This window comes from Populus alba, chromosome 6 (genome assembly GCF_005239225.2).
Source record: "Populus alba chromosome 6, ASM523922v2, whole genome shotgun sequence".
Taxonomy (NCBI): domain Eukaryota; kingdom Viridiplantae; phylum Streptophyta; class Magnoliopsida; order Malpighiales; family Salicaceae; genus Populus; species Populus alba.
The window spans coordinates 24,201,271-24,228,312 of NC_133289.1; the positions used below are offsets into that span (position 1 = coordinate 24,201,271).

General features: G+C 30.0%; 3 protein-coding genes across 3 annotated transcripts; all 3 read right to left on the reverse strand.

The window, feature by feature from the left end:
- Window positions 1-1,369: 1,369 nt before the first annotated feature.
- Window positions 1,370-3,297, reverse strand: LOC118060346 (serine/arginine-rich splicing factor RSZ22A). Its single transcript, XM_035073556.2, has 6 exons — window positions 3,167-3,297; window positions 2,827-2,928; window positions 2,593-2,681; window positions 2,071-2,317; window positions 1,803-1,916; window positions 1,370-1,683 (listed from the first exon to the last, which is right to left on the reverse strand). Exons 2-6 carry the CDS (start codon window positions 2,913-2,915, stop codon window positions 1,647-1,649), a joined length of 576 nt encoding a protein of 191 aa, XP_034929447.1. The 5' UTR covers window positions 2,916-2,928; window positions 3,167-3,297; the 3' UTR covers window positions 1,370-1,646.
- Window positions 3,298-6,906: 3,609 nt separating this feature from the next.
- LOC118060348 (probable UDP-glucosyl transferase 73B6) lies at window positions 6,907-8,744 on the reverse strand. The gene is given in 1 exon segment (XM_035073558.2): window positions 6,907-8,744. A coding segment is annotated over 1 exon segment (1,422 nt). The 5' UTR covers window positions 8,693-8,744; the 3' UTR covers window positions 6,907-7,270.
- A 6,706-nt stretch (window positions 8,745-15,450) lies between these two features.
- LOC118060347 (probable UDP-glucosyl transferase 73B6) lies at window positions 15,451-17,173 on the reverse strand. The gene has a single exon (XM_035073557.2). It carries the CDS (start codon window positions 17,079-17,081, stop codon window positions 15,660-15,662), a length of 1,422 nt encoding a protein of 473 aa, XP_034929448.1. The 5' UTR covers window positions 17,082-17,173; the 3' UTR covers window positions 15,451-15,659.
- Window positions 17,174-27,042: the final 9,869 nt, after the last annotated feature.

Genomic DNA, 27,042 nt, shown 5'->3' on the forward strand with positions numbered 1-27,042 from the left:
ACTTGTTCCGAAGGAGAGAAAGCAGGGACTGTACATCAGATGAGAAAAGGAACGAAGAAACTGACGAAACTCGATTGACGTATGGAACTGGTAAGGAGAGGCCTTGTAAAAAGTCATCGATGCTCATCTTTGCAGTTTTCAGTCAAGTTTTGTGCAAATTACGCTTGTAGGTCTAGAAACCTGGGCTACTTACGATCCAGGAGATGAAGAAACACAAGGTCAGAAAGGGCAAAACCTCAAGGCCATCAAATTTGCAGGGAAATCCTCTGGCTGAATTGGTTCAAAACGAATGTTCCGGCTAAATCATCCAAACAGTGCCAGGCCACTTTTACAGTAGTTCAAGTTACCTCTCTGCGCTTGTTGGGTGAGGTGGTTAGTTGTCACAAGGCAAAGTTCACAGCTATGGGCTTGAATTATCTCACATCTTGAAGATACTAGCACTTCCAGCATATCTCAAAAAATTATCCACTTTGTTAAAGCCATAAAAGACCAGACCACAAGAGATTACAGACCAGTATCCATACTATAGGAGTAGGAGAACAAATATTGATAAGAGAAGATAGAACAAGAAAGAATAGACCGATGCAAAAAAGGTAGAACATGAACTTTTTATAATGTCGATGAAACTTTGGAACTTCACTGATAACCAAATCAATCAAGGGGGAAAATCCTTTAATTTTGCTCCATTTGAAAGCTGATGACATGGAAGAATAAAAACAAAGGGAGATGGGAAGAGTTTAAGAACTTTTACCTGCACCAGAATAATTAGAACATCCAATTCATTTTTCTCCATTATTTCAATGGTTTAAATAGAGTACTAAACAAGAAGTAAAACCATTATCCGCATCAGCTGAAAAACAAGAATCCCTTGTTTGACCATGAGAACCCCAAACCTCAACCAATTTTGAAATTTATTTTTTAAGAATATGGCAACCACATTTAAGATTCCTAAAAACCCCAACTTCTGTGGAACAGATATACCTGCCAGAAGTGTTTGAAGCAGCTCTCTATCCTTTTAAGGAAACTAAATGGGATGCCATTAGAGTTTGAGGAACGAGCATCACAGCTGGAGTGCAATCAAACAGAAGCATGTACGCACTTAGTTTAGCAGGGAGCCCAAACATTCAATATTGAAGATTTGAAGCAGCTCTCTATCCTTTTAAGTTAACTAAAAGAAATGCCAGTAGAGTTTGTGGGAGGCGCATCACAGCCGAAGTGCAATCAAACAGAAGAATGTAGACAAGCAGTTTAGCAGGGACCCCCAAACAATCAAAATTGAAGACCCCAATGCAGAGTGGCCAAGAATGAAACCTCAAGTGTAGAGAAGCACAAAACCAATGAAGCAGACCCAGAAGAAACCTCAACACAAAAAAGAAAAGCATAAAGTTTTAGCACCACTCTCAAAAGAAACCTGTCTCAATAAATTCATAAAAACTACCTACAGAGCCTTCTTCTTGATAAGCCTACAATTATCCTGCATAGCTTAAAGAAGATTAACATAGTAATAAGTATGAAGAAAACTTAACCAAATCCAAGAGGCTGAGGGCGTTGCCCGTTTAAAACATAGTCGTACTGAAGTCCAAACATAATAAACACACTAATTTCAGTATTCTCCAAGCAAAGCCAAGTCGCCTAGGCAGCAACTCTTAACTCCTGCTTCGGCGCCGATCCCTGATGCCATTTCTGCACAAAACACGAAACCACCAACCATTAGTAAATCAACATAAGTAAGCAACATGGTTGAGGACAAGGTCCTAACAATGACAATTGGAAATAATAGGAAGTTCACTAAAAAAATTCACCCGTTGGCATATGGGAGCTCTTCACGTCCACGGTATTGTGGTGACCTGCTATAGCTGCGCCCACGAGGTGACAGACTGCGGCGCTTGGGGGATCGTCCTCGAGGGCTGTAGCTCCTGCTCCAGAGCCACGCGTGCAAAAGAAGAATTTAAACAGGTGCATAAACACCAAAGATAATTCCCCTTTATCAAAACAAAGGGAAATTTACAAGCACGCATACACATTGTAGATACATATATATTGAAGGCAATATAAGTTTCAAAAATTCACCTTCGACCATAGCTTGGGCTCCTGCGATATCTAGGGCTGCGGCTACGTCGTCTACCTCCTCCTCCTCCTCCTGAACCAACACGCAAGCGACACTCACGAGCAAAATGACCAGGTTCCCCACACTCATAGCACTTCAAGTCAGAACCACCAGAACGACCACGACCCCCTCCTCGTCCACCACCACCACCTCCTCCTCCTCCTCCTCCTCTAGAGTTGTGAGAAAGCTCAACTCTCCAGCCATTTTTTCCTGCTCCAGAAACAATTGTTTAACAGCTAAAATGAAACTCAGCAAAATAAACCAAATAGCTTGTGTAATACATACTATACAAGCAATTTGCAGAAAGATAGAGATAATAAAATTGATAAACAACAGGGGTGGATCTTCAACCTACTCAAAAGAAAAGACAAGTAGAAAACGTGAAATGTTTTCTACGCCTTTACCATGTCATGCAGTTAAATAACCAAAGATTCAAACAAAAAACTTACAATTATAAAACTAAACTTGGGGGAAAAAACGCATACCATCCAATTCATGAATAGCATCCTGTGCATCCCTTTTATCATCGAAATCAATAAACGCATAACCTGGTGGCCTCCTCGCAACCCAGACACTACACATAACTCATTAACCAAATAGTCAATCATCATTATCAAAACAACCCGTATTCAAGATATGAAAACAACCCGTATTCAAGATATGAAAACAACCCATATTCAAGATTCCATAAAACAGGAAAAAAAGATCAAGAAGCCAACCTTCTTATCACACCAAATCGGCGAAACTCATCTTCGAGATCACGTTCAGACACTCTTGGATCCAAGTTACCGACATATACACGAGACATTGTTTCTTTATATCTGTCAAAATAAACAAAAACCGAGTTCGGAAAACCTGATCTTTTTCTCTCTTTAAGCCTCAAGCAACACAAGATAAAAACTTCCAAGAATCAAGAACAGCAAGAAACAACAACAAAAAAAATTGCATGCCGGATTCTTATAAAATAGACAAAAAAGACTTCATGGGCCGTAAACAATAATTTTTTTTTCATAAAAAATCAGATAAATAAGTGAAAGAGAGAGAGAACTGAGAATGTACCAGAGAAGCTTGTAGGGAGAACCAGAGAACAATAAACCCTAGGCGCTAGCCGTGTCTCTCTTTTACTGTTTTTGGTTTATTTTATGGCTTTGAGAGATATTTTTATAACGAGTAACAAATTAGACTTCTAAAGTCCTTCGAGTTTGTAGTTTCTTATACGTTAGTCCCTACGTTTAAGATTTTAATATGAACTTTGGGCCTGAAATAGGAAAAGAGGGATGGACTGATTTTTTAATTTTGTTAAGTTGGGCCTATTTGACCCACCTTCAAAAATGGGTCGTGGGTCCAGCATTATCCACCCGAAACCGAAATATTTGGGTTCATACGCATTTTTTAACTAAATATAAAAACACGAACTCTTTCAAAATATTTAACAAAAATGTATTCTTAAAATTTTAATAATATGTAAATTAATGGCTAAGTTTTATTATAAGGATGCAATTGTTTCCCTTAAAACTATGTTTTAATTATAAGGGTAATGCTAGGATTATTTTTATGGTATTCATGGATCACATAACATTAATATTATATTAGTTATTCTCTGAACTTTTGAAAAAAAATAATTACAAGTAGAAGAGAGATAAATCTTCGGAGATCTTTTTATAATTTTTGATGAATTATAAATTTTATTCTATATTTTCTACTTTTATTTATACTAAAATACTACTAGTTATAAATTCTACAGTTACCATAAACAATTATGACAAAACATCAATTTTAATGACATTAGGCCTTTAAAAAAAAATGATCCTAAATCGTGGTCTTTCTTAAATCAATTGTCTGGTGGCCACTATTGTCATAGCGACAATGTTCTTTTTTATTTTCTTTTATTTTATGAAAGAACAAAAAGGGCTAAAGACGTTTTCTTCCAAATTTGATTCTAGTAGAAAATAAATTTAAAACTCAATTTTAAAACATTAGTTAAATTATTATAATTTATAATTTTTTTAACTTATTTTTTCGAATTGCAATTATAAAAACTATGACAATACTAAACATACATTTCATACAAAAAAGAACATAAATAAAAGGAAAAGGAAAAAAATAAAAATAAAAAATAAAACTTAAGTTGAAATGAAAATATCTGTATCACTTAATGTGATTTTTTACCCGTTTTTTTTTTAAAAAAATGGATTAATAAAATAAAAGTATTAGTAATTACTTTTTAAATACTGTAAAATTTATCATGAAACTACCACCTATATATATATACTAGACACTTGACCCGCGCGATGCCGCGGGTCATTTTTTTTTTCATAAAAAATATTACAAAAAATAATAATTTAAAAATTTTAGGTTTTTCTGTAAAGTTATACCCTAGAATCTTAGGTTTGGCTATAACGTTTGACCTAAAAGTAATATTTATAGTATTAATAATAAAATTAAACTTGCATGACCCAAGTTTAAGTGAGTCTGACTACAACACCGGACCCAAGAATATTGGATGTGGGTCTGGCTATAAGATTGTGTCATAAAAGTGTGATAATTAAATAGATTAATTAAAAAAAACAAAGAAAAAAAATCAGCAAGAAGGAAAAAACCATTGAAGAAAAAGAAAAAAAAAATTGAATTAATTGGGCTAACCCTTTAAACCAGGTTATACCGTAAAACCTGAGATTCGCGTCATGAAAGTTTGATAACTAAACAGGAAAAAAAAATGACGGGTTTACCTATAATTAACCGGGTTAACTAATTAAACCAAGTTAACCTGTCAAGCACAAGATACGTGTCATGAAAGTATGAAAATCTGATAATTAAATAGAAAGAAAATTAACTTTAACAAACTAAACTAAATGAAAAAAAATAACTCATCAAATCAGGTTAATCCATCAAACCCAAAATTCATATCATGAAAATCTGATAACTAAATAAAAAAAAAATTAACATTAACAAACTAAACTAAACAAAAAAATTCATTAAAAAAAAAGAAGAAAAAACAGTTATATAATATAATATAATACAATATAATTATAATTATAATTATAATGAGAAAACATGGGGAAAATTTAAAAAAAATGAAGAAAAAAAAAAGTGGGGAAAGCTAAAGCTAAATTCTCAACCAACTCAATATTGAAAAAATAAATTCGACAAAGATAATTTTAAAAAAACATGTGGGGGAAACACTACAGTCAAACAAAAACCATGTAAGGGAAACACTGTAGTAATCCATAGTGTTTTTTTTTTTTTTGAAAAAAGATACAAAGCTAAGTTCTCAACCAACTCAATATATAAAAAAAAACAGACAAAGGCTATTTAAAAAAAAAAGAAGAAGAAGAAGTTAATTTTGGGTAAAAGAAATGAAAAAAAAATACATGTAAAAAAAGCGGAAAAAAAACACGTGGGGAAAGCTATAGTGTTTTAAAGAAAAAAAAATACTATTTAAAAAAGAAGAAGAAGATGAAGTTAATTTTGGGTAAAAGAAATGAAAAAAAAAACATGTAAAAAAAAGGAAACAAAGGCAAGAAAAAAAACACGCAGGGAAAACTACAGTGTTTTAAAGAAAAAACAAAAAAAAACTAAAATTTCAACCAGCTCAATAACAAAAAAAGTAAATTCAACAAAAAAAATTCTAAAAAAAAATATGTAAAAAATGACAATTGTGGAAATAAAGAAAAAGAAATAAAAAAAATAAAAAAAAATATGTGGGGAAAGCTAAAGTTAGATTATCAGCTAGCTCAATATTGAAAAAATAAATTCGATAAATATAATTTTTTAAAAAAATATGTGGAGAAATACTGCAGCAAAATAAAAACTATGTAGGGTAAACACAAAGCTAAATTCCATATTGTTTTTTTTTTGAAAAAAAAAACTACAAAGCTAAATTCTCAACCAACTCAATATAAAAAAAAATAAAATCTACAAAGACTATTTAAAAAAAAAAAGAATAAATAAATCACAAAAAAAAAAAACAATGTATGAAACATTATAACAATCCATAATGTACATTACAGCAATCCATAATGTTTTAAAGAAACAAAATACATAGTTAAATTTTCAACCAGCTTAATATTTAAAAAAATTAGCAAAGATAATTTTGGAAAAAAAAACTCAATTTTGGGTAAAAAAGTAAAAGAAAAAAAACATGTAAAAAAATGAAGAAGAAACAAAAACGGGAAAAAAAAGCTCCAAAAAAAAACAGAAAAAAAATGCCACGAAAAAAAAAAGCAGAAAAAAAAACTACTCCGGAAAAAAAAAAAAAACACAAACCTGCTAACCCATACGTTTTAGAGTTCTTTAATATATATATATATATATATATATATGCTCGCGCGGGGGATGAGTAGACTTAATTATTTTTACTATGTCCAAACTTCTTCGAAAAATGTGGCAGTTTTAAATAGAATCAAATTTCAGGTTTGAAAGATTAAAAAAAAAAAAAAAACCATGGCCACTCTTCGTACTGATACTATATAACATATACCGAATAAAATAATACTTCAATAATTCCTCCCCTAAAGGCGACCTTAACATTTTTGTAGACGAATAAATCAATTTCGTCTGACTTCACTATGACTTGAATATATATTGATTAGGTTATTTTTTACAGTGTTTGTTACTGTAGTGGTTGTTTTAGTTAAAAATATATTAAAATAAGTTTTTTAATTTTATTTTAATATAATATTAAAATAATTTAAAAAAATAAAAAAATAATATAAAACAAAAACAATTAAAAGTGCCGAGCAGCCTTGCCAGACACTAGCATAGAAGGGTACTGGGTAGGTGGGGGAGGCTGTGTAGAGTTCATGTGGTCTTGTCTTTCCACATGCCAATCATTGTATGTTCTTGTCCATTCCAGGAAGTAGTTTGCAAAATGCAAGCATCTTTAACAACGTAAATGAACTAATTGAATTAACCAATCAAGTTAACTATGTTTCTCCTCTTTTTTATTTAGCACATTGAAAGGGCTGGCATGTATGCTAGCTTCACATTATATATTTTACCAAAGCTGCTTCCCACGCGCCGTGGCAACGACCCAACAAAGTACAGACGATAGACAAGTTTACTTGCACAATTTAGGGAGAAAGTGAAGGGAAAGAAAGGCAAACGGTAGGGGAAGCCAGCAAGCACAATCTTTGCTCCTTCTAGAATACATATATATACTAATTAATATGCACGAAGATGATCAATGAGGTTGCTCAGGGTATCATGCGACGACCCATCTTTTTGCACCGCCCTCCTAGCCACCCTGCCTAAGGCCTCTGCTCTCTCCCGTGCACTCCTTCCCTTTTGTCCTCCCATCAACTCCTTCACACCTTCACTAATAGCTTGCCTTGAAACAAGGATCTCAGAGCCTTGATTTTGTACCCTCTTGACGCTAAGCCCGGCTCCAAGTCCATCCACTATAAGCTTCGCATTCAAAGATTGTTCAGCTATCATGGACCAAGCCAGAATTGGCACACCAGCGACTACACTTTCTAGCACCGAGTTCCAGCCACAGTGAATCAAGAATCCACCTATGGCACGATGAGATAGTATTTGGCGTTGATCAACCCATTCGCTTACAATCAAACCTCTGTCTTTAATTTTCTCCTCCATGCCACCAGGTAAAGACCATGCCTTTGATCGTACCACCCATACGAATGGAACTCCTGACTCCTCCAAGCCAAAGGCTACCTCATCAAGCTGAGAATCTGATACGTCAGCTTGTGTACCAAATGAAACATAAATCGCAGAATCTGGTGTGCTTTGCTCATCAAGCCATTGCGTTGACATGGAGGGATTTTGATTTTGGTTAATGGATCTTTCAAGACCATCGATCTTGTCATACAGAAATAAAGGGCCTAAACACCAAGCCTTAGCCCCATTCATGTAAAATCACTCAAAAAAGGAGATATGATCCTTTTCTAGCTCCTCAAAGCTATTAATAATGATTCCACAACTGTTTGCATCAGCCCCACCCACCTCACCTATGAATTCAGACATGGGGTCATCATGGTTTGATGAGTTCAGTGTTTCTGCAGGTAAGTCTGCTTTAGTTAAAGTGAAAAGAAGCTTCATTCCAGGCAGGTCAACAGGATCAAGCATAGACAGTGAGTTTATCTGTGATGCATTTACCCAAGATGATTTCATAATGGCCATTGATAAAGCACTCGTGCCATGAAATACTAGCCTAGGAACACCTAATGCTTGGCATGAAGCAAGTGTAAAGCCTAGAAAGAAATCCGAAATAACACACAAGGGAGGGGTGCTGGATTTTATCATGGTTTCCAGTACCTCTTCAAAGGGCTTTTGGAGTTGTTTTGTGGCGTGGAGAAAAGGAAGCAAGAACTCCATTGAAGGGAGTTGAGATGTGTTTTCACAACCTTGTGGGAGGCCGTCAATAGTGGGGAATGGGATTTCATTGAGATGGATATCAGGGTGATTAGGACCACGCTTGGCTATTGATTTAGCATTTGAAGGGGTGGTGATGATGGTCACTTTGATTTGTTGACGTGAAAGAGCTTTTGAGAGGTCTAGCAATGGAAGAGTATGGCCTTGAGCCATGAAAGGGAAGATGACGACATGGGATGCCGAAGGGGAAGGCATGGTATCACCCTTGCTCTCTCTAGCGTTTCAGGGGGCTTGATTTGCTTTCTCAACAAACTTGCGTGTGTTCCTTATGGTGCAAAATATTGTTGCTTATATAGATACGAGAAGGCAATTAATACATCACAAGTCGTGAATTATTTGAATCTCTCAATTGCAATGGAAAAATAATATAATATAAGAAATAATCTTGATGAAGACTTTTACCCAACTCTGATCTTTGAACTAAATTAGTGTTTTTCTCTTTCTTTTTTTTAATTTTCTAAGCTTGAAGCAGTTTATTAACTAACTTCTCTTTGATGGAAAAACTAGGAGCGTTTGCAGCAATTGCTGCCATATGCCTCCTGTAGGTCGGTCGACTGTTTCCCTTCGCCCGCAAATAGAGTTTTTTTCCACGTCACAACACCTAGATATGTTTTTCTATGTGCTGTCATGTTTGCTTCCACTTCTCCCCGTAGTATTCACAAACCATTTGATTGCTATTTTTCTAGATTTTAAAAAATTATATTATATTTTTTTTATTTTCTTATTTCGAATCTTAGAATAGCATCAAGGACTATCTATCTAAATTTATATCCACCTCAAAATCTTATTACAATTTTAAAAATGATGTCCAAGTGCTATTATTGAATTTTAAAGAACAGAAAAAAAAATTCCCAACTTGATACATAGTTCATATCATAGAAAAAAATAAAAAATTATTAATTTTCTAGAATAAAAATATATTCTTTTCTGATCATGATAAGAAACAAAATTGAACTAGACAAATAGTTTAATATTGGCTGCACGGAATAGGAAAAACAAAATTGTCCATACATAAGTGTAGAACAAGACATAATACAGAAGAATTATATTATCTTGTCCGATCAAACTTGGCACGGGTGGGCTGCTCATACATGATTTTTAAGTAATAACTGATTAGGGCATTTCTGGAGTAAAATTGTGACTGTGATCCAAAGTAATTTTTATTTGTAATGTATTGTAATAATAATTTTTATTTTTAAAATTTATTATTGACATTTAACAAGTGAAAAAAAATCAAAAAATAAATAATTTGAAGCACAAATAATTTTTTATAAAACGGTGATTTGAAATAATAATTAAAAAAATCATCTTTTAAGTTATATCTTTTTTTGGCATTTTTTTCATCAAAATATTTGTCTTTTCATCATGATGATACAAAAAAAAATGATTTTAGCTATGTTATTTAAGGTTCAATGGCCCATATAAAGAGGTGATTCTTTGATTTCACTCATTGAATGTTACCTTGTGCTTCCTCAATTTCATCATGCATGCTTGTCTTTAACAATGAATATTGGAGGTTCCTTAATCTTGTATGATCAATTAATTACATTGCACAACAAAACACAATGACGATGTTAATCAGTTAATTAATGTGCCATGCAAGGCCTCTATTTTATACACTTCACTAATTTATATATTAGCCGAGGATCGAATGTATCATTATTCAAATAGATCATATTTATTTTTGTATTTTAAAAATGTTTTTAAAAAAATTTAAATTTTTATTTTTTTCTTTACTTCAAATTAATTTTTTTTTTTTGTATTTTTAGATCATTTTGATGCACTAATATTAAAAATAATTTTTAAAAAATAAAACATATATATATATATATTATTTTGATACATTTCTAAATGAAAAACAATTTGAAAAGCAATCACACTCTCAAAGTCGTTGACTCAAAATTTACGGGAAGTAGGTTGAATTATATTTTGATCCCTGAATTTGTGATCAGGTCCTTAATTATTATCCATATCTTAGGACTTTGGGCAAAAGGGTATTAAAAGGAGAGTTCTATTTTTGGTTGGTTTAATCAGGACCTAATCACACAATCACAAGAATTTAGGGATCAAAACATAATTCGGCTTAGTGTGGCTTTTTTCCCATTAATTTTGAGCCAACGCCTTAATTGATTGGTTAATGGTATATGCAGGATCTGTTTAGAAAAACTATGATTTTTTAAAAGCTACAAATCAATTATAACTCTTAAAAATAATTCACCTTATACAGGTCATGTACTGTTATTAACATCTAGTTAACGAGACAAACAAATAATTCACATGAATAGTTAAGAACGTACGTACGTAAGCTTCTTTAACCTCGCACATTAATTATCTGATTAACATAGTAATTGTGTTTTGTTATACAATCTAAACAAGCGTTGACCGGCCAACAAGATGTTGATCATGTTAAAATAATTACATAAATATTATTTAACAAATAATTAAAGATCAAATATAAAAAAAATTTCTTAATGATTTGTTTATTATTTATAAGTGCTTAAACTAAAATTAGTATTATATTTTTAATAAATAAAATTACATAAATATTATTTAACAAATCAAGAAGATTAAGAAGCCTCCATTCATTGTTAAAGACAAAGCACGCGTGATGAAGTTGAGGTAACATTCAATGAATGAAATCAAAGAATCACCTCATTAGATGGGTCATTGAAGTACCTTAAATAATACAATACAAGCCAATCCAATAGGCTTGAGTACTTACCTTAATTTTCTTGGTATACCATTTATATCATTTTCTTAATTAAAATTACTTCATCCATTACGTTTGTATAAGATTTTTCACGCTGTCCCTCTTTAATTAATTCTTTACAAACATTTGTCATTTATATATATTTGAATTCAAAATAATAACATTATCCAAATCAATAATTCAAAACCATGTTCTTGGTATTATTGATGTGCAATCATTTTTACATTAACTTCTCAGTGCAAGTCTTGTAAAGACATCCAACTGATATTTTGCATTGGCAAATTAAAATCTGGCGTGACAACTCTGAGAGATAATTTAATTGATCAAGTATTAAGTTTGTTTTTAATAATTATGAGTTTGAGTTCTTTTAATATTATTAAAAGCTTACATAGTTATTAATTTTAAAATTCATAAAATTAATTAAATTACACGTAAAATAACCTTGAAGTTAATAAAAAAATATCCAACATGACAAGGAGGACACAAGACCAAAATAAAAACACTAATGCTAGGTTATGTCGCCTAGTAGCAACAAGAAGACTAGTGTTTAATTCGCTTGTCCACCACATGCACAGGCTTCTTCTCGAAAGTTTTTTTTTTTCCCTTTTTCGATTGCTTAAAAAGATTTAAATTTATGTTTCTCCTTATTATTGTCAAGATAGTCTTATGAAAATATCAGTTAGATCCCTGATATCATAGCTTATTAAACCTTAATTTTATTAGTCTTCCTTGGAATAAAAATGAAAATTAATATGCAATATATCATCTCTAAATATCGATATGATTAGTGATAGTTATATATCTTATACAATTTACTATGATGTTATTAAAATTATTCATAATTATAATTGAAGTCTATTTTGATGTTTTTTTAATAGAAATATTAGTTTATACACTTCACCCTGTCAAAAAACCCACAGCTTACCTAGATGTGAGATGGTTTTATATTCATCTAGAGCTCCGTTTTAATGAGTTGTTTAATTATCACAATATTAAGATTAATTAATGTGTTCCATTGACCTATTAAATTGCTTTTCTATAAAATAAATCCTCAATTTATTCAAAACACAAAAGGTTCACGATCGAGCAATGTTGCCGTGATCTTTGTCTCTTGTTCTCGTTTATTGTTTAATGAATTGATTTAATAATTAAATCCAGCATAATCTCTAAAAACCCAGGACCTTCCCTGATTACTACTAGTTAAGTCTTTGTTTTCTTAAAAATATTACCAGTACATAGAATCTCGAAGACATTGTATATTTTTTATTAGAAGTAATTTTTTTTTTTTAATGTTAAAGCTATAAAAATATTAGATTGCTCTCCATTGATACCCAAGCTGCCACTCTCTTGATTAAAACAAATAAATTTTGTTTTTAATTTAAAAGGTGTTAACTTATATACCTCAATTAGTTAGATTCTAAATTTTTTTTAGAGATCATTAGTTCGAGTCCTATAAATTTCACGATCATTAAAGGCTTATATAATCGTTAATTTTAAAACCTGTAAAATTAGTTAAGATATATACAAATTGATCTGGATACCCACATTAATTTAAAAAAATAAAATTTGCTAGGTCCAATAATGGATCGCAATAGCTAATGTCCTCACATAAATAGGAAACGAACGCATAAACAACGTGGAGGGAAAAATGGAATATGATTAACATGCATCAATACAAGACATTCAATAAATATAATATTTCCGTCTGTATAAAGTTTATAATAATAAAAATATATGTGTCTGGGTTTGCAGACTCACACACAAGTCTGGCCCTAGCATAATTTTATTCCTCAACACAAAACCTTAAAAGATCTGAATGAATCATACTGTCTCCAACTATTTTTTTTCAATATTCAGTATCAAATATATTCTATAAAAAAGATAATTTTATTCCTAATTGAACGTGTAATGAGGTTTTTTTTTTTTTTTTGGCAAGCATAGTCACAGTGTCCTGTGTCTTAGCAAAAAGTAAAAAAAATAAACAGTGAAAGTTTCGCTGAGAAAATATTTCACTTAGATTCGGATAGATTCCAGGCCCGAATCAATTGAATTTTAGGTTGACTTTTCAAGTCAGTACGGTTTTCGAAACTATAAGTGAATCAGAGTTTCATTAAGAAAATATTTTTTAGAACATAAGGCCATCAGAAGCTTCATTATTATCCTCGGTAGCTGGGAAGGCTGTGTAGAGTTCATGTGATATTGTCTTGCAATTATTAGCCTATTCTTGCTACAAATATTACCCAATTCCTATTCACGTCCATATCAAAATAATATTAAAATATTTTTTTTAAAATCTTTTAAAAATACTTAAAAAAAAAAGCCTCCAGAACTGCCATGTTAATTTGCTGTCTAAAAGGTTGTTCACATACTTTTCTTCTCCTTTTCCTAGTATTAAAAGACACAGATATTCAATCTTCAAGGCTATTATTTATTAATATTAAATACATTTAAATTCTATACACACACACATATATTAATTCAAGAGATTACGATTTCAAACTATTATAATTAGTTCTAAATATTGATTTAATAAAATTTTAAAAAATACTTATAAACATGATAAAATATCTCTAATTTATTAGGGAATGTTTAGGTTCAATATTTGACTGAGTTCAGAAATAATATGTTTGTAATTTATTAGACTTGTATTTTTGAACTTAATGTATAATTTCAAATAAATAAAACGCAATAAACGCTATAAATTTAAATATCTTTTTGTCTCTTTCCTTCTTAAGAAAAATCAATTAAGTAAACATTGGTAATTAGACCTCTAATGCTATAAATTGCGAAGTGATTCCTAACTATTATATATAGGAGATTACGCTCTCAAACTATTATAATTGGTTCTAAATATTGGTTTAATACAGATATTAATTAAATGGTTAAACAAGAATTTTAAATGTGTTTTTTTTAAAAAATATTTTTCTATTTCAACTGATAAAATATTTTTTGATATACATTTTTATTAATAAAATATCTTTGATTCATTAATAGACATTTAGACTCATTACTTAGCTAAATTTAAAAAATAATGAGCTTGATAATTTGTAAAATCTAAGCTTAATGCTCGGCTAAATGAAGAGATGACAAGTTTTAACCTTGTCATGACCACCCATTTAGAAAGCAATAAACGCTAATTACTAGTGTGTGATTCAATGTGTGCGCGTAAGACAATCTTTGTATCTAGAAAACAATGTAAACTCTTCACATCTGAATATGCACAATTCTAATTTTCTTTTCTTTTGTAAACATAAGATTGGATTTCATTAAAAGGGCTAATGCCCCACCAAAGTACATATGAACTACATAGAATTTTCTAGAAATAGTAATATGAACATGCATATATGCTAGCTTGACTTTATATTTTACCCAGAGCTTTCCATGCACTTTGGCAACGACCTAAAATCAGGTCCATACAACCGATTGGTAAGTTTACTTGCACAACTTAGACTTTGAGAGATATTTGGTTTATTTTATGGCTTTGAGAGATATTTTTATAGTTTCTTATACGTTAGTCCCTACGTTTAAGATTCTAATATGCAATTTGGGCCTGAAATAGAAAAGAGGGATGCGCTGATTTTTAATTTTGTTAATTTGACCCACCTTAAAAAATTTTATGGTATTCATGAAGCACATAACAATATTATATTAGTTATTCTCTTAACTTTTGAAAAAAATAATTACAAGTAGTATTAGAGAGATAAGTCTTAGGAAATGTTTTTAAATTTTTTGATGAATTATAAATTTTATTCTATATTTTCTACTTTTATTTATACTACTAGTTATTCTACAGTTACCATAAAAAAATCATGACAAACCATCAATTTTAATGACATTAGGCCTTTAAAAAAAAACCATGGCCACTCTTCCTACTGATACTATATAATATATACCGAATAAAATAATACTTCAATAATTCCTCCCCTAAAGTCGACCTTAACCTTTTTTAGATGAATAAATCAAGTTTGCCTGCCTTCACTATGACTTGAATATATATCGATAAGCTTGTTTATTACTGTAGTTGTTGTTTTTTTCAGTTAAAAATATATTAAAATATATATTTTTTTTTAATTTTATTTTAACATAATATTAAAATGATTTAAAAAAATAATAATTTTGGGGCTGCGTAGAGTTCATGTGGTCTTGTCTTCCACATGCTAAATAAAAGCAAAATGCAGGCATCTTCAACAGCTTGTACTACCCTCGGTATCCGCGCCAGATTATATCTTTGAAACAACGTGAATGAACTAATTGAACTAACCAATCAAGTTAACTATGTTTTCCTTTTTTTATTTAGCACAAGATTGGATTTCATTGAAAGGGCTAACATGTATGCTTCACATTGACGATAGACAAGTTTACTTGCACAATTTAGGGAGAAAGTGAAGGAAAAGAAAGGCAAACGGCAGGGGAAGCTAGCAAGCACAATCTTTGCTCCTTCTAGAATACTAATTAATATGCACGAAGATGGTCAATGAGCTTGCTCAGGGTATCATGCGACGACCCATCTTTTTGCACCGCCCTCCGAGCCACCCTGCCTAAGGCCTCTGCTCTCTCCCGTGCACTCCTTCCCTTTTGTCCTCCTATCAACTCCTTCACACCTTCACTAATAGCTTGCCTTGAAACAAGGATCTCAGAGCCTTGATTTTGTACCCTCTTGACGCTAAGCCCGCCTCCAAGTCCATCCACTATAAGCTTCGCATTCAAAGATTGTTCGGCTATCATGGGCCAAGCCAGAATTGGCACACCAGCGACTACACTTTCTAGCACCGAGTTCCAGCCACAGTGACTCAAGAATCCACCTATGGCACGATGAGATAGTATTTGGCGTTGATCAACCCATTCGCTTACAATCAAACCTCTGTCTTTAATTTTCTCCTCCATGCCACCAGGTAAAGACCATGCCTTTGATCGTACCACCCATACGAATGGAACTCCTGACTCCTCCAAGCCAAAGGCTACCTCATCAAGCTGAGAATCTGATACGTCAGCTTGTGTACCAAATGAAACATAAATCGCAGAATCTGGTGTGCTTTGCTCATCAAGCCATTGCGTTGACATGGAGGGATTTTGATTTTGGTTAATGGATCTTTCAAGACCATCGATCTTGTCATACAGAAATAAAGGGCCTAAACACCAAGCCTTAGCCCCATTCATGTAAAATGACTCAAAAAAGGGGATATGATCCTTTTCTAGCTCTTCAAAGCTATTAATAATGATTCCCCAACTGTTTACATCAGCCCAACCCACCTCACCTATGAATTCAGACATGGGGTCATCATGGTTTGATGAGTTCAGTGTTTCTGCGGGCAGGTCTGCTTTAGTTAAAGTGAAAGGAAGCTTCATTCCAGGCAGGTCAACAGGATCAAGCATAGACAGTGAGTTTATCTGTGATGCATTTACCCAAGATGATTTGATAATGGCCATTGATAAGGCACTCATGCCATGAAAGACTAGCCTAGGAACACCTAATGCTTGGCATGAAGCAAGTGTAAAGCCTAGAAAGAAATCCGAAATAACACACAAGGGAGGGGTGTTGGATTTTATCATGGTTTCCAGTACCTCTTCAAAGGGCTTTTGGAGTTGTTTTGTGGCGTGGAGAAAAGGAAGCAAAAACTCCAACGAAGGGAGTTGAGATGTGTTTTCACAACCTTTAGGGAGGCCATCAACAGTGGGGAATGGGATTTCATGGAGATGGATATCAAGGTGATTAGGAACACACTTGGCTATTGATTTAGCATTTGAAGGGGTGGTGATGATGGTCACTTTGATTTGTTGAAGTGAAAGAGCTTTTGAGAGGTCTAGCAATGGAAGAGTATGGCCTTGAGCCATGAAAGGGAAGATGACGACATGGGATGCCGTAGGGGAAGGCATGGTATCACCCTAATTGCTCTCTCTAGCGTTACAAGGGGCTTGATTTGCTCTCTCAACAAACTGTGTGTGTGTTCCTCGATGATACAAAATATTGTTGCTTATATAGATTCGAGAAGGCAATGCATCACAAGTTGTGAATTTGAATCTCTCAATTGTAATGCAAAAATAATATAACATAAGAAATAATATCGAGGGAGACTTTTACCCAAGTCTGATCTTTGAACTAAAATGGTTTTCCTAATTGTTTTTCTCTTCTTTTTTTAATTTTCTCAACTTGAAGCAGTTTATTAATTATAAAATAATGCAATCCTGATAATTTCTTGATTTTGTATTCATATTTATCTAAGTGAATTATTTTTATTAAAACAATATTGTTTTTTTTGTTTTTTGCATTGATGAGTTTAGACGAGAAATCAATTTATATAAATTAAAATTTGAATCTCTCGAGTGTTTTTATTATAAAAAATATATTAAAATAATATTTTTTTATTTTTTAAAAATATTTTTTTATATTAACATATTAAAATAATTTTAAAATAAAAAACAAATTTAAAACGCAAAAGAACTGAACGGTTACGTTTAACAACCATGCGTGAACCATCAACCATGTCTTCTTGCACAATTAATTTTGAATGAAATTAATTGATCGATTGATGTCACATTCAATTTCAGTAATGGGCACGGCCAAGCAAAGTCAATCGGAGCGTGAATTACTAAGAACAAAAGAAGGTTCTTGTCAATACATTGTTAAGGATTTATGCCGCTTTATCCGTCAAGGCGTGAATCATGCTAATTTATCGGTTGTTTAATGTTTTTTAAAAGAATTTTTATTTAGAAATATATTAAAATATTTTTTTTATTTTTAAAATTCAAAAACACTAAAAAAAATTAATTTAAAATAATTTTTAAAAATAAAAATTCAACAAAAAAATATAATTTACATCAATCCATAGGTTTGATCTTTTCAGAAAAAACCACCACTTCACATAATATGTCCGTTGTCCTTGTTGAATTACAAATGTTTTTTAAAATTATTATTTACTTAAAAAATACTAACTTGTTATATTTGTAATGTATTAGTACAAAAAATTAAAAAAAAAAAAAGGTATAATTTTAATATAATCTCAACTATAAAACACTTTTAAGAACATCGTGGATTGCGTTATAAAAGAAACACTAGATCAGACATGGTTGTGTGTTTCATGTTGTTCAAAAAGTAAGAGAATGACACAAGTTACACGAGTTCATCACAACATATACATGTTCTAGATTCTCACAGGTTCTTTAAACCCTTCTCCTCCTCTTCCCTTTTCTACCATTATCATCACTGCAGATAAATAAATAATAAATAATATTTTTCATGAATAATTTTTTTCAAATCTCCTAGTAATTAAGTAATTTCTCATTGAATAATCTGATTTTGAATTTATTTTTTTAATAATTAAAAATTTAAATTATTTTATAATTATTAAAAATTTATATAGAATTTATATAAGTGATTGATGTATATATAAGCTATTCAATTAACTATATTAATAATAATAATAAAATAAACAGGGGGTTTCAGCAATTGTCGGCATATGCCTCCTGTAGGTCTACTGTTTCCCTTTGCCCGCAAATAGATATATTTTTCCACATCACGACACCTAGATATATTTTTCTATGTGCTGTCAAGTGTTGCTTCCACTTCTACACATGGTATTCACAAATCATTCGGTCACTTTCATTGCTATTTTTCTAGATTTAACAGCACCGCCTGGGTTGAGAAATTTGTTCTTTTTTATTAAAATGTATTTTTATTTTAAAATATTTTTTTAATTTTTTAAAAAATATTTTTAATATTAATATATTAAAATGGCGAAAATACTAAAAAATATTAATTTTTTATAAAATATATTTTTAAAATACAAAAATAAACAGGACAAGTTTTCTCGTATTTTCAATTAATTTATTTTTATTCACCACAATTTTTGAAGCATGTTATCTTAATAATTTACATTAAAAAATTATACTTTATTTTTTGATTTTCTAACTTCGAATCTTAGAATAGCATCAAGGAATGTTTATTTAAATTTTTATCCACATCAAGATCTTAGTAGCATATGATCTCAATACTTAAAATTTTAAAAACAACGTTCAAGCGCTATTATTGAATTTTAAAGAAAAGAAAAAAAATTCAATCCCGTAAAATAAAAATATAGTTTTTTGTCTGATCATGGTAAGAAACAAAATTGAACGAGACAAATAGTTTAATTATTATATATAGCTAAAAGAGCTCAGACTTTACTGTGGACTGCACTGTGCAGTCCACAGTAAAAGTCTGAGCTGTCATGCTTTTTTCCGTTTTTTTTTTTTTTTTTTTTTCTTTGTTTTTGTTTAATTGATATTTTTTTTAAAAAAAAATTTGTTAATGTTAACTTTTTTTTGTATCTCAAACTTTTATAACATGCATTCCGGGTTTATCAGGTTAACCCAGATTTTTTTTCTAGTTTCATAGGTTAACCAAATTAATTATGGGTTAACCCATCAATTTTTTTTTCTATGCAGCTATCAAACTTTCATGACGCGAATCCCTGGTTTGATGGGTTACCTTGGTTTGAGGGTTAACCCAGTTAATTCAGATTTTTTTTTTTTTACTCTTTGCTTATCTTTTTCTTTTTTATTTTTTCTTTTTTTTTTAATGGATATTTAAAAAAAAAATTATTAATGTTAAATTTTTTTTCTATCTCAAACTTTTATAACACATATTCCAGTTTAATAGGTTAACTCAGATTTTTTTTTTGTTTTTTTTTAATTAATTTTTTCATTTCCACAAACTTTTACTGTGGACTGCACTGTGCAGTCCACAGTAAAAGCTGAGCTGTCATGCTTTTATCCTTTTTTTAAGTCTTTTTTTTCATTTTTTTTTAATTGAGCTGTCTTTTTTTTTCCTTTTTTTTTTACTTTTTTTTTCTTCATTTTTTCTTTGTTTTTGTTTAATTGATATTTTTTTAAAAAAAAATTTGTTAATGTTAAATTTTTTTGTATCTCAGACTTTTATAACATGCATTCCGGGTTTATCGGGTTAATCCAGATTTTTTTTCTGGTTTCATAGGTTAACCACATTAATTATGGGTTAACCCATCAATTTTTTTTCTATGCAGCTATCAAACTTTCATGACGTGAATCCCTGGTTTGATGGGTTAACTTGGTTTGAGGGTTAACCCAATTAATTCAGATTTTTTTTTTTTTTTTTGCTTTTTTTTTCTTTGTTTTTTTAATGGATATTTAAAAAAAAATATTAATGTTAAATTTTTTTCTATCTCAAACTTTTATAATACACATTCCAGGTTTAATGGGTTAACTCAGATTTTTTTTTTTGTTTTTATTTTTAATTAATTTTTTTCATTTCCACAATAAAACACTGATTCCTTAGGCGTTTTTTTTATTAAAAGTTGTTCTTAGTTTTTTTAGCTGTTTTTTTTTTTATGTTTTTTGGGATTTTTTTTGCTTCTTCCTTTGTTTTTTTTTTTTTAACAAAATTTTTTTGTTTAATTTAGTTTATTAATGTTTAATTTTTTTTATTTAGTTGTCAGACTTTCATGACACGTTTACCGGATTTAAAGGGTTAACTTGGTTTGACAAGTTAAATAGATTTTTTTTTTTTTGCTTTTTATTCTTTTTAATTAATTTTTTTTGTTTAGTTTAGTTTGTTAATGTTAGATTTCTTTCTATTTAGTTATTAGACTTTCATGACACATATCCCGAGTTTCACGGGTTAACCTGGTTTCACGGGTGAACCCAGTTAATTCTGGGTTGACCCGTTAATTTTTATTATTATTTTCATAAATGTTTTTGTTTAATTTAGTTTGTTAATATTTAATTTTTTTTTATTTGGTTATCAGACTTTCATGACACAGATCCTGGGTTCAACGGGTTAGCATAGTTTGACGAGGTAACCCAGATTTTTTTTTCTTTTTAATTAATTTTTTTTGTTTAGTTTACTTTGTTAATATTCATATTTTTTTATTATTTAGTTACCAGACATTCATGACACGGATCCCGGGTTTAACGGGTTAACTTGGTTTGACGAGTTAACCTGATTTTTTTTTTTAATTATTTTTTTCATTTCGTTTAGTTTGTTAATGTTAAATTTCTTTCTATTTAGTATTTTTTTTCTTTTTAAAGGTTTTTTTCTTTTATTTTTTCTTTTTAATTAATTTAGTTTATTGATATTAATTTTTTTTCTAAGTAGTTTTTGGCTGATGCCTTTAGTTTTTTTTTATGCCTTCGACTGTGGACTCATTGTGCAGTCCACAGTGAAAAGGCTGATGCCTTTTGTTTTTTTTTAATTAATTTTTTTTGTTTAATTTAAATTGTTAATGCTAAATTTTTTTCTATTTAGTTATCAAACTTTCATCACACGGACTCCGGGTTTAACAGGGTAACCTGGTTTGATGAGTTAGCCTGGTTAATTCTGGGTTAACCCATTAATTTGTTTTTTTTTTTTTTAATTATCAAACTTTCATGATGTGAATTCAAGGTATGACGGGTTAACCTGATTTGAAGGGTTAACCCAATTAATTTTTTTTTTTTTCTTTTTTTCATTAGTTTTTTTCTTCCTGTTGGTTTTTGTTTTTACTAATCTATTTAATTATCACACTTTTATGACACGACCTTGCAGCCAAACCCACGTCCAATGCTATTGGATCTGGTATTGTAGTCTAGACATTTTTATACTAAGGGTTAACCCAAGTTTAATGTTATTATTAATATTATAAACATTACTCTTGGATCAGGCGATGTAACCAAAACTCAGACTTTTGGGTATAACTTTACAAAAAAAACCCAACACTTTTAGATCTCGGCTATTTTTAAAATGCAAAAAATAATTGACCCGCGGCATCGCGCGGGGCATGTAACTAGTATTGGCTACACGGAATAGGAAAAAAAAAATTATTATATCTTGTCCAATCTCACTTGTCAAATCACTTTGGCAAAGGTTTGATAACTTCATCAACGCGACTAATTTGAAAGGGAACGGTGATTATGCCTGTTGAAAGTAATTTTTTTAAAAAAAACAATAACGTTCAAGAATGTAAATTTTTTTAAAAAATAAATTATTTTTTTGTATTTGGTAATATAATGAAAAATAAGTTAGAAAATATTTTCTAGTGTTTAATTATGTCATGGAAAATAAACTGAAAAATAACTTATTAGTGTTTTATTTTTTTTAAGTCTATTAAAATAATAAGAAACAAATCTTACAAATTAAAAAGTTGAATAAAAATAAAATTAAAAAAATATATATAATTTCATAAATTATCTCAAATAAAATAAATAATAATCAAAATAATAGAGATCAAATCTAAAAAAAATTGAAAGATAAAAAAAATTAAAATAATAATAATTAAATTTCATAAATTATTTTAAATAAAATAAGTAGCAATAAAAAAAATAAGGATCAAATTTGATAGATAAAAAATTTTAATTAAAAAATAATAAGGGAAAAGCAAATAACAATTATAAAAATGAGGACCAAAATTAATAAAAAAAATAAATTTCAAGGGATTGAATTGAAAAACAAAATATTCAAAATAAAATATATATATATATATATATATATATAGTAATTAAAAGTTTGATGATCAAATTTAATATAATCAACAAATAATATGATATTTTCTAAATTTTTCACAATTTTCAAAAAATGTTTTCTATTCAAAATAAAAGGAAAAACACTTTCCTGAAAACCAAGCCAAATTTTTCTTTGACTGGAAAGTGTTTTCCATTAATCAAAAAGTATTTTTCATCGACCAACTTTCTTAATAATAAACAAATGTAATAAATTTTAGAAAATAATTTTCCAAAAAAAAACACAGCTTAAGGTTTTTTTAGGGACCATACTAAGGGTAAGGGTGTATTGGACAACAATGTCAAACATATCTTTAATACTTGTATGATTTTATATGATTTTTAAGTAATGCCTATATGGTGTTTTGAGGCAAAGGTTTTGGTAATTTCATCGGTGCGACCAATTTGAAAGAAAATGATGATAAAGCATTTTGAAAAAATAACTATGGTTGTGATTTAAAATGTTTTTTATTTAAAATATATCCAGATATTATTTTTTTTATTTTTAAAATTTATTTTTAACCTCATCAAATTAAAACATAAAGAAAATATAATAATTTAATTAAAGTAGAAACAAAATTTCATGAAACAGTGGTTTAAAATAATAATAATAAAATATTTTTAGTTGTATTTATTTTTTAATCTTTTTCATCAAAGTATTTATTTTTTTCATCATGATCATAAAAGTAAGATTTTAGCTATATTATTTAAGGTTCAATGGCCCATCTAAAGAGGTGATTCTTTGATTTTATTCATTAAATGTTACCTTGTGCTCCCTCAATTTCATCATGCACGCTTGTCTTCAGCAATGAATATCGGAGGTTCCTTAATTTTGTATGATCAACATCTTCTTGGTCAACGCTTGTTAATTACATTGCACAACAAAACACAATGAAGATGTTAATCAGTTAATTAATGTGCCATGGAAGACCTCTATTTTATACACTTGATTGAATTGTTAGCCGAGGATCGACTGTGTCATTATCCGATAGATTAAGACGTTGACTCGAAATTAATGGGAAGAAGGCTGAATTATACTTTATACGCAAGAATTTTTTCCCATTAATTTTAAGCCATCGCCTTAATTGATTGGTTGCTGCTTAGAAAAACTATGGTTTAATTGAAAAGCTGCAAATTAATTATAACTCTTAAAAATAACACTGAAATTAATTATCTGATTAACATAGTAATTAAGGAGCCTCCATTGACCAACAAGATGCTGATCAAACAAGATTAAGGAGCCTCCATTCATTGTTAATGAAGTTGAGGTAACATTCAATGAATGAAATCAAAGAATCACCTCATTAGATGGGTCCTTGAAGTACCTTAAATAATACAATACGTACAAGCCAATCCAACAGGCTTGAGGTACGTATGCCATATATATCATTTTCTTAATTAGAATTACTTCATCAATTACGTCTGTATAAGAGTTTTCACGCTGTCCCTCTTTAATTAATTCTTTACAAACATTTGTCTTTTTTATATATTTGAATTCAAAATAATAACATAGATATTGAATTGTTTATTATCCAAATCAGTAATTCAAAACCATTTTCTTGGTATTATTGATGTGCAATCATTTTTATATTAACTTCTCAATCCAAGAAATCCAATTGAGATTTTGCATCACAAATCGACAAATCAAAATCTGACATAATAATTCTAAAGGGTAGTTTAATTGATTAGATTTTAGGTTTATTTTCAAATAATCACGAGTTTGAATTCTCTTAAAACAACTAGATGTTTATATAGTGGTTAATTTTAGGACCTATAAAATTAATTAAGATACGCATAAATTGATTCGAACACCCAAAATATAAACACTAATGCTGGATTATGTCGCCTAATAGCAACAAGAAGACTAGTGTTTAATTCCCTTGTCAACATGCACATGCTTATTCTCAATAGTGGTTTTTTTTTTTTTTTTTTTTCTAGTGGTTTCAAAAAGATTTAAATTTATGTTTAACCTTGTTGTTGTCAAGATGGTCTTATGAAAATATCAATTTAATCCTTGATGTCATATCCTATTAAACCTTAATTTTATCAGTCTTACTCGGAATATAAATGGATATTGATATGCAATGTCATCTCTAAATTAATATCGATATCTTTATCTTATCCAATTTACTATGATTATTATTGGAACTATTCATAATTATTTATAATTGGAGTCTATTTTGATGTTTTTTTAATAGAAATATTAGTTTATAGACTTCACCCTATCACAGCTTACCTAGAAGTAAGATGATTTTATGTTCATCTAGAGCTCCGTTTTAATGAGCTGTTTAATTATCACAATAGGATTAATTAATGTGTTCCATTGACCTATATATTAAACTGCTTTTTTTTTTTTATATAAAAATAAATCCTCAATTTATTTAAAATTAATACAAAAGGTTCACGATCGAGCAATGTTGCCGTGATCTTTGTCTCTTGTTAATGTTTATTGTTTAATGAATTGATTTAATAATTAAATCTAGCATAATCTCTAAAAACCCAGGACCTTCCCTGATCACTAATTAAGTCCTTGTTTTCTTAAAGATATTACCACGTACAAATATTTTTTATTAGAAGTAATATTTTTTTCTTATGTTAAAGCTTTGATTTAGAAACTAGAAAAATATTAGATTTTTCTGAATACATATCTGGCCGACATTCTTAAGATTGCTCTCGATTGATACACAAGCTGCCACTCTCTTGATTAAAACAAATAAAATTGATTAAACCAACAGGGGCGTGGCTCAGCGGTGGGAAGAAGCAGCTTTCCTTTCTTCGAATCTAGGTTCGAGTCCCAGTGGTAGTGGGGCTGGAAAGTTTGCTCCTTTCCTGTTTCTACTGAGTCCTTCCTGTGCGGTATCCATGTCACCCCCGCGGTGTCTTACCTGCTCACTAGGGCTTGCAGGATGTTCAGTGGGCCGTGGGATTAATCGTGGTGCGCGTAAGCTGGCCCGGACACCCATGTTATCAAAAAAAAAAAAAAAAATTTGCTAGGTCCAATATTGGATCGCGATAGCTAATGTACTTACTCGCATAAATTATAGGAAACGAACGCGTAAACAACGTGGAGGGAAAAATGAGAATATGATTAACATGCATCAATACCAGAAATTTCATAAATAAAAACGGAAACATTGGTATAATTTTTTTCATTTATATAAAGTTTATAATAATAAAAATATGTTTGTCTCCATTGATACACAAGCTGCCCTAACATCTAAGATATGATGGATATGCCTCATACTATCTCTAACTATTTTTTCAAGATTTTAAAATAAAATGTATTATAAAAAAGATAATTTTATTTCTAATTGCACGCCTAATAAGCTTTATTTTTGGCAAGCATAGTCACAGTGTCCTGTGTCTTACCAAAAAGTTAAAAAATAAATAGTGAAACACTGAGTTTCACTGACGTCATTTATATCAGTTTAGTAATTTTGACAGTAATTATGGTTTAAAATGCTTTTCATCCACGTTTTCAAATATGCTCATAAACATGCTCATGGAATAGTGTATAATGCCATCAGAAGCTTCTTTATTGTCCTCGGTAGATGGCAAGGCTGTGTAGACTGCAGAATTCATGTGATCTTGTCTTGAAATTATTAGCCCGTACTTGCTATGACCCGATTTTTAATCACTATGTCGGTGTCGGTTTTGTACTGTAATAGCGTTTTTTTTTTTTTTTTTATAAAAAATATATTAAAAAATATTTTTTAAAATTTATTTGTAATATTAAAATATCAAAACAATATAAATATAAATAAATAATTTAAAATAAAGAAATAATTTTTTTTAAAAAACCCTTAAATAACAACTCAGAACTCATCAAATCAGAGAAATACCATCTTGACCTGCTGTCTTCGAGATTGATCTAAGACTTTTCTTCTCTTTTTCCTAGTACTAAAAGACAAATATTCAATCTTTAAAGCTATTATATACGTAGGAGATTACGCTCTCAAACTATTATAATTGGTTCTAAATAATGGTTTAATACAGATATTAATTAAATGGTCAAACAAGAATTTTAAATGCATTTTTTAAAAAAAAATGTTTTCCTATTTCAAATGATAAAATATTTCTGGGTATACAGGCCTATTAAAATAAAATATATTTAATTCATCAATAAACATCTAGACTCATTACTTAGCTAAATTAAAAAAATAATTAGCTGGACAACTTGTAAAATCTAAGCTTAACGCTCGGCTAAATGCAGAAATGACAAGTTCTAACCTTTTCATGACCACCCATTTAGAAAGCAATTTCAAATAAATAAATAGAAAGCAATAAACACCAATTACTAGTATGTGATTTAGTGTACGCAGATTACATGTTAGCATTTGTTTTAGAT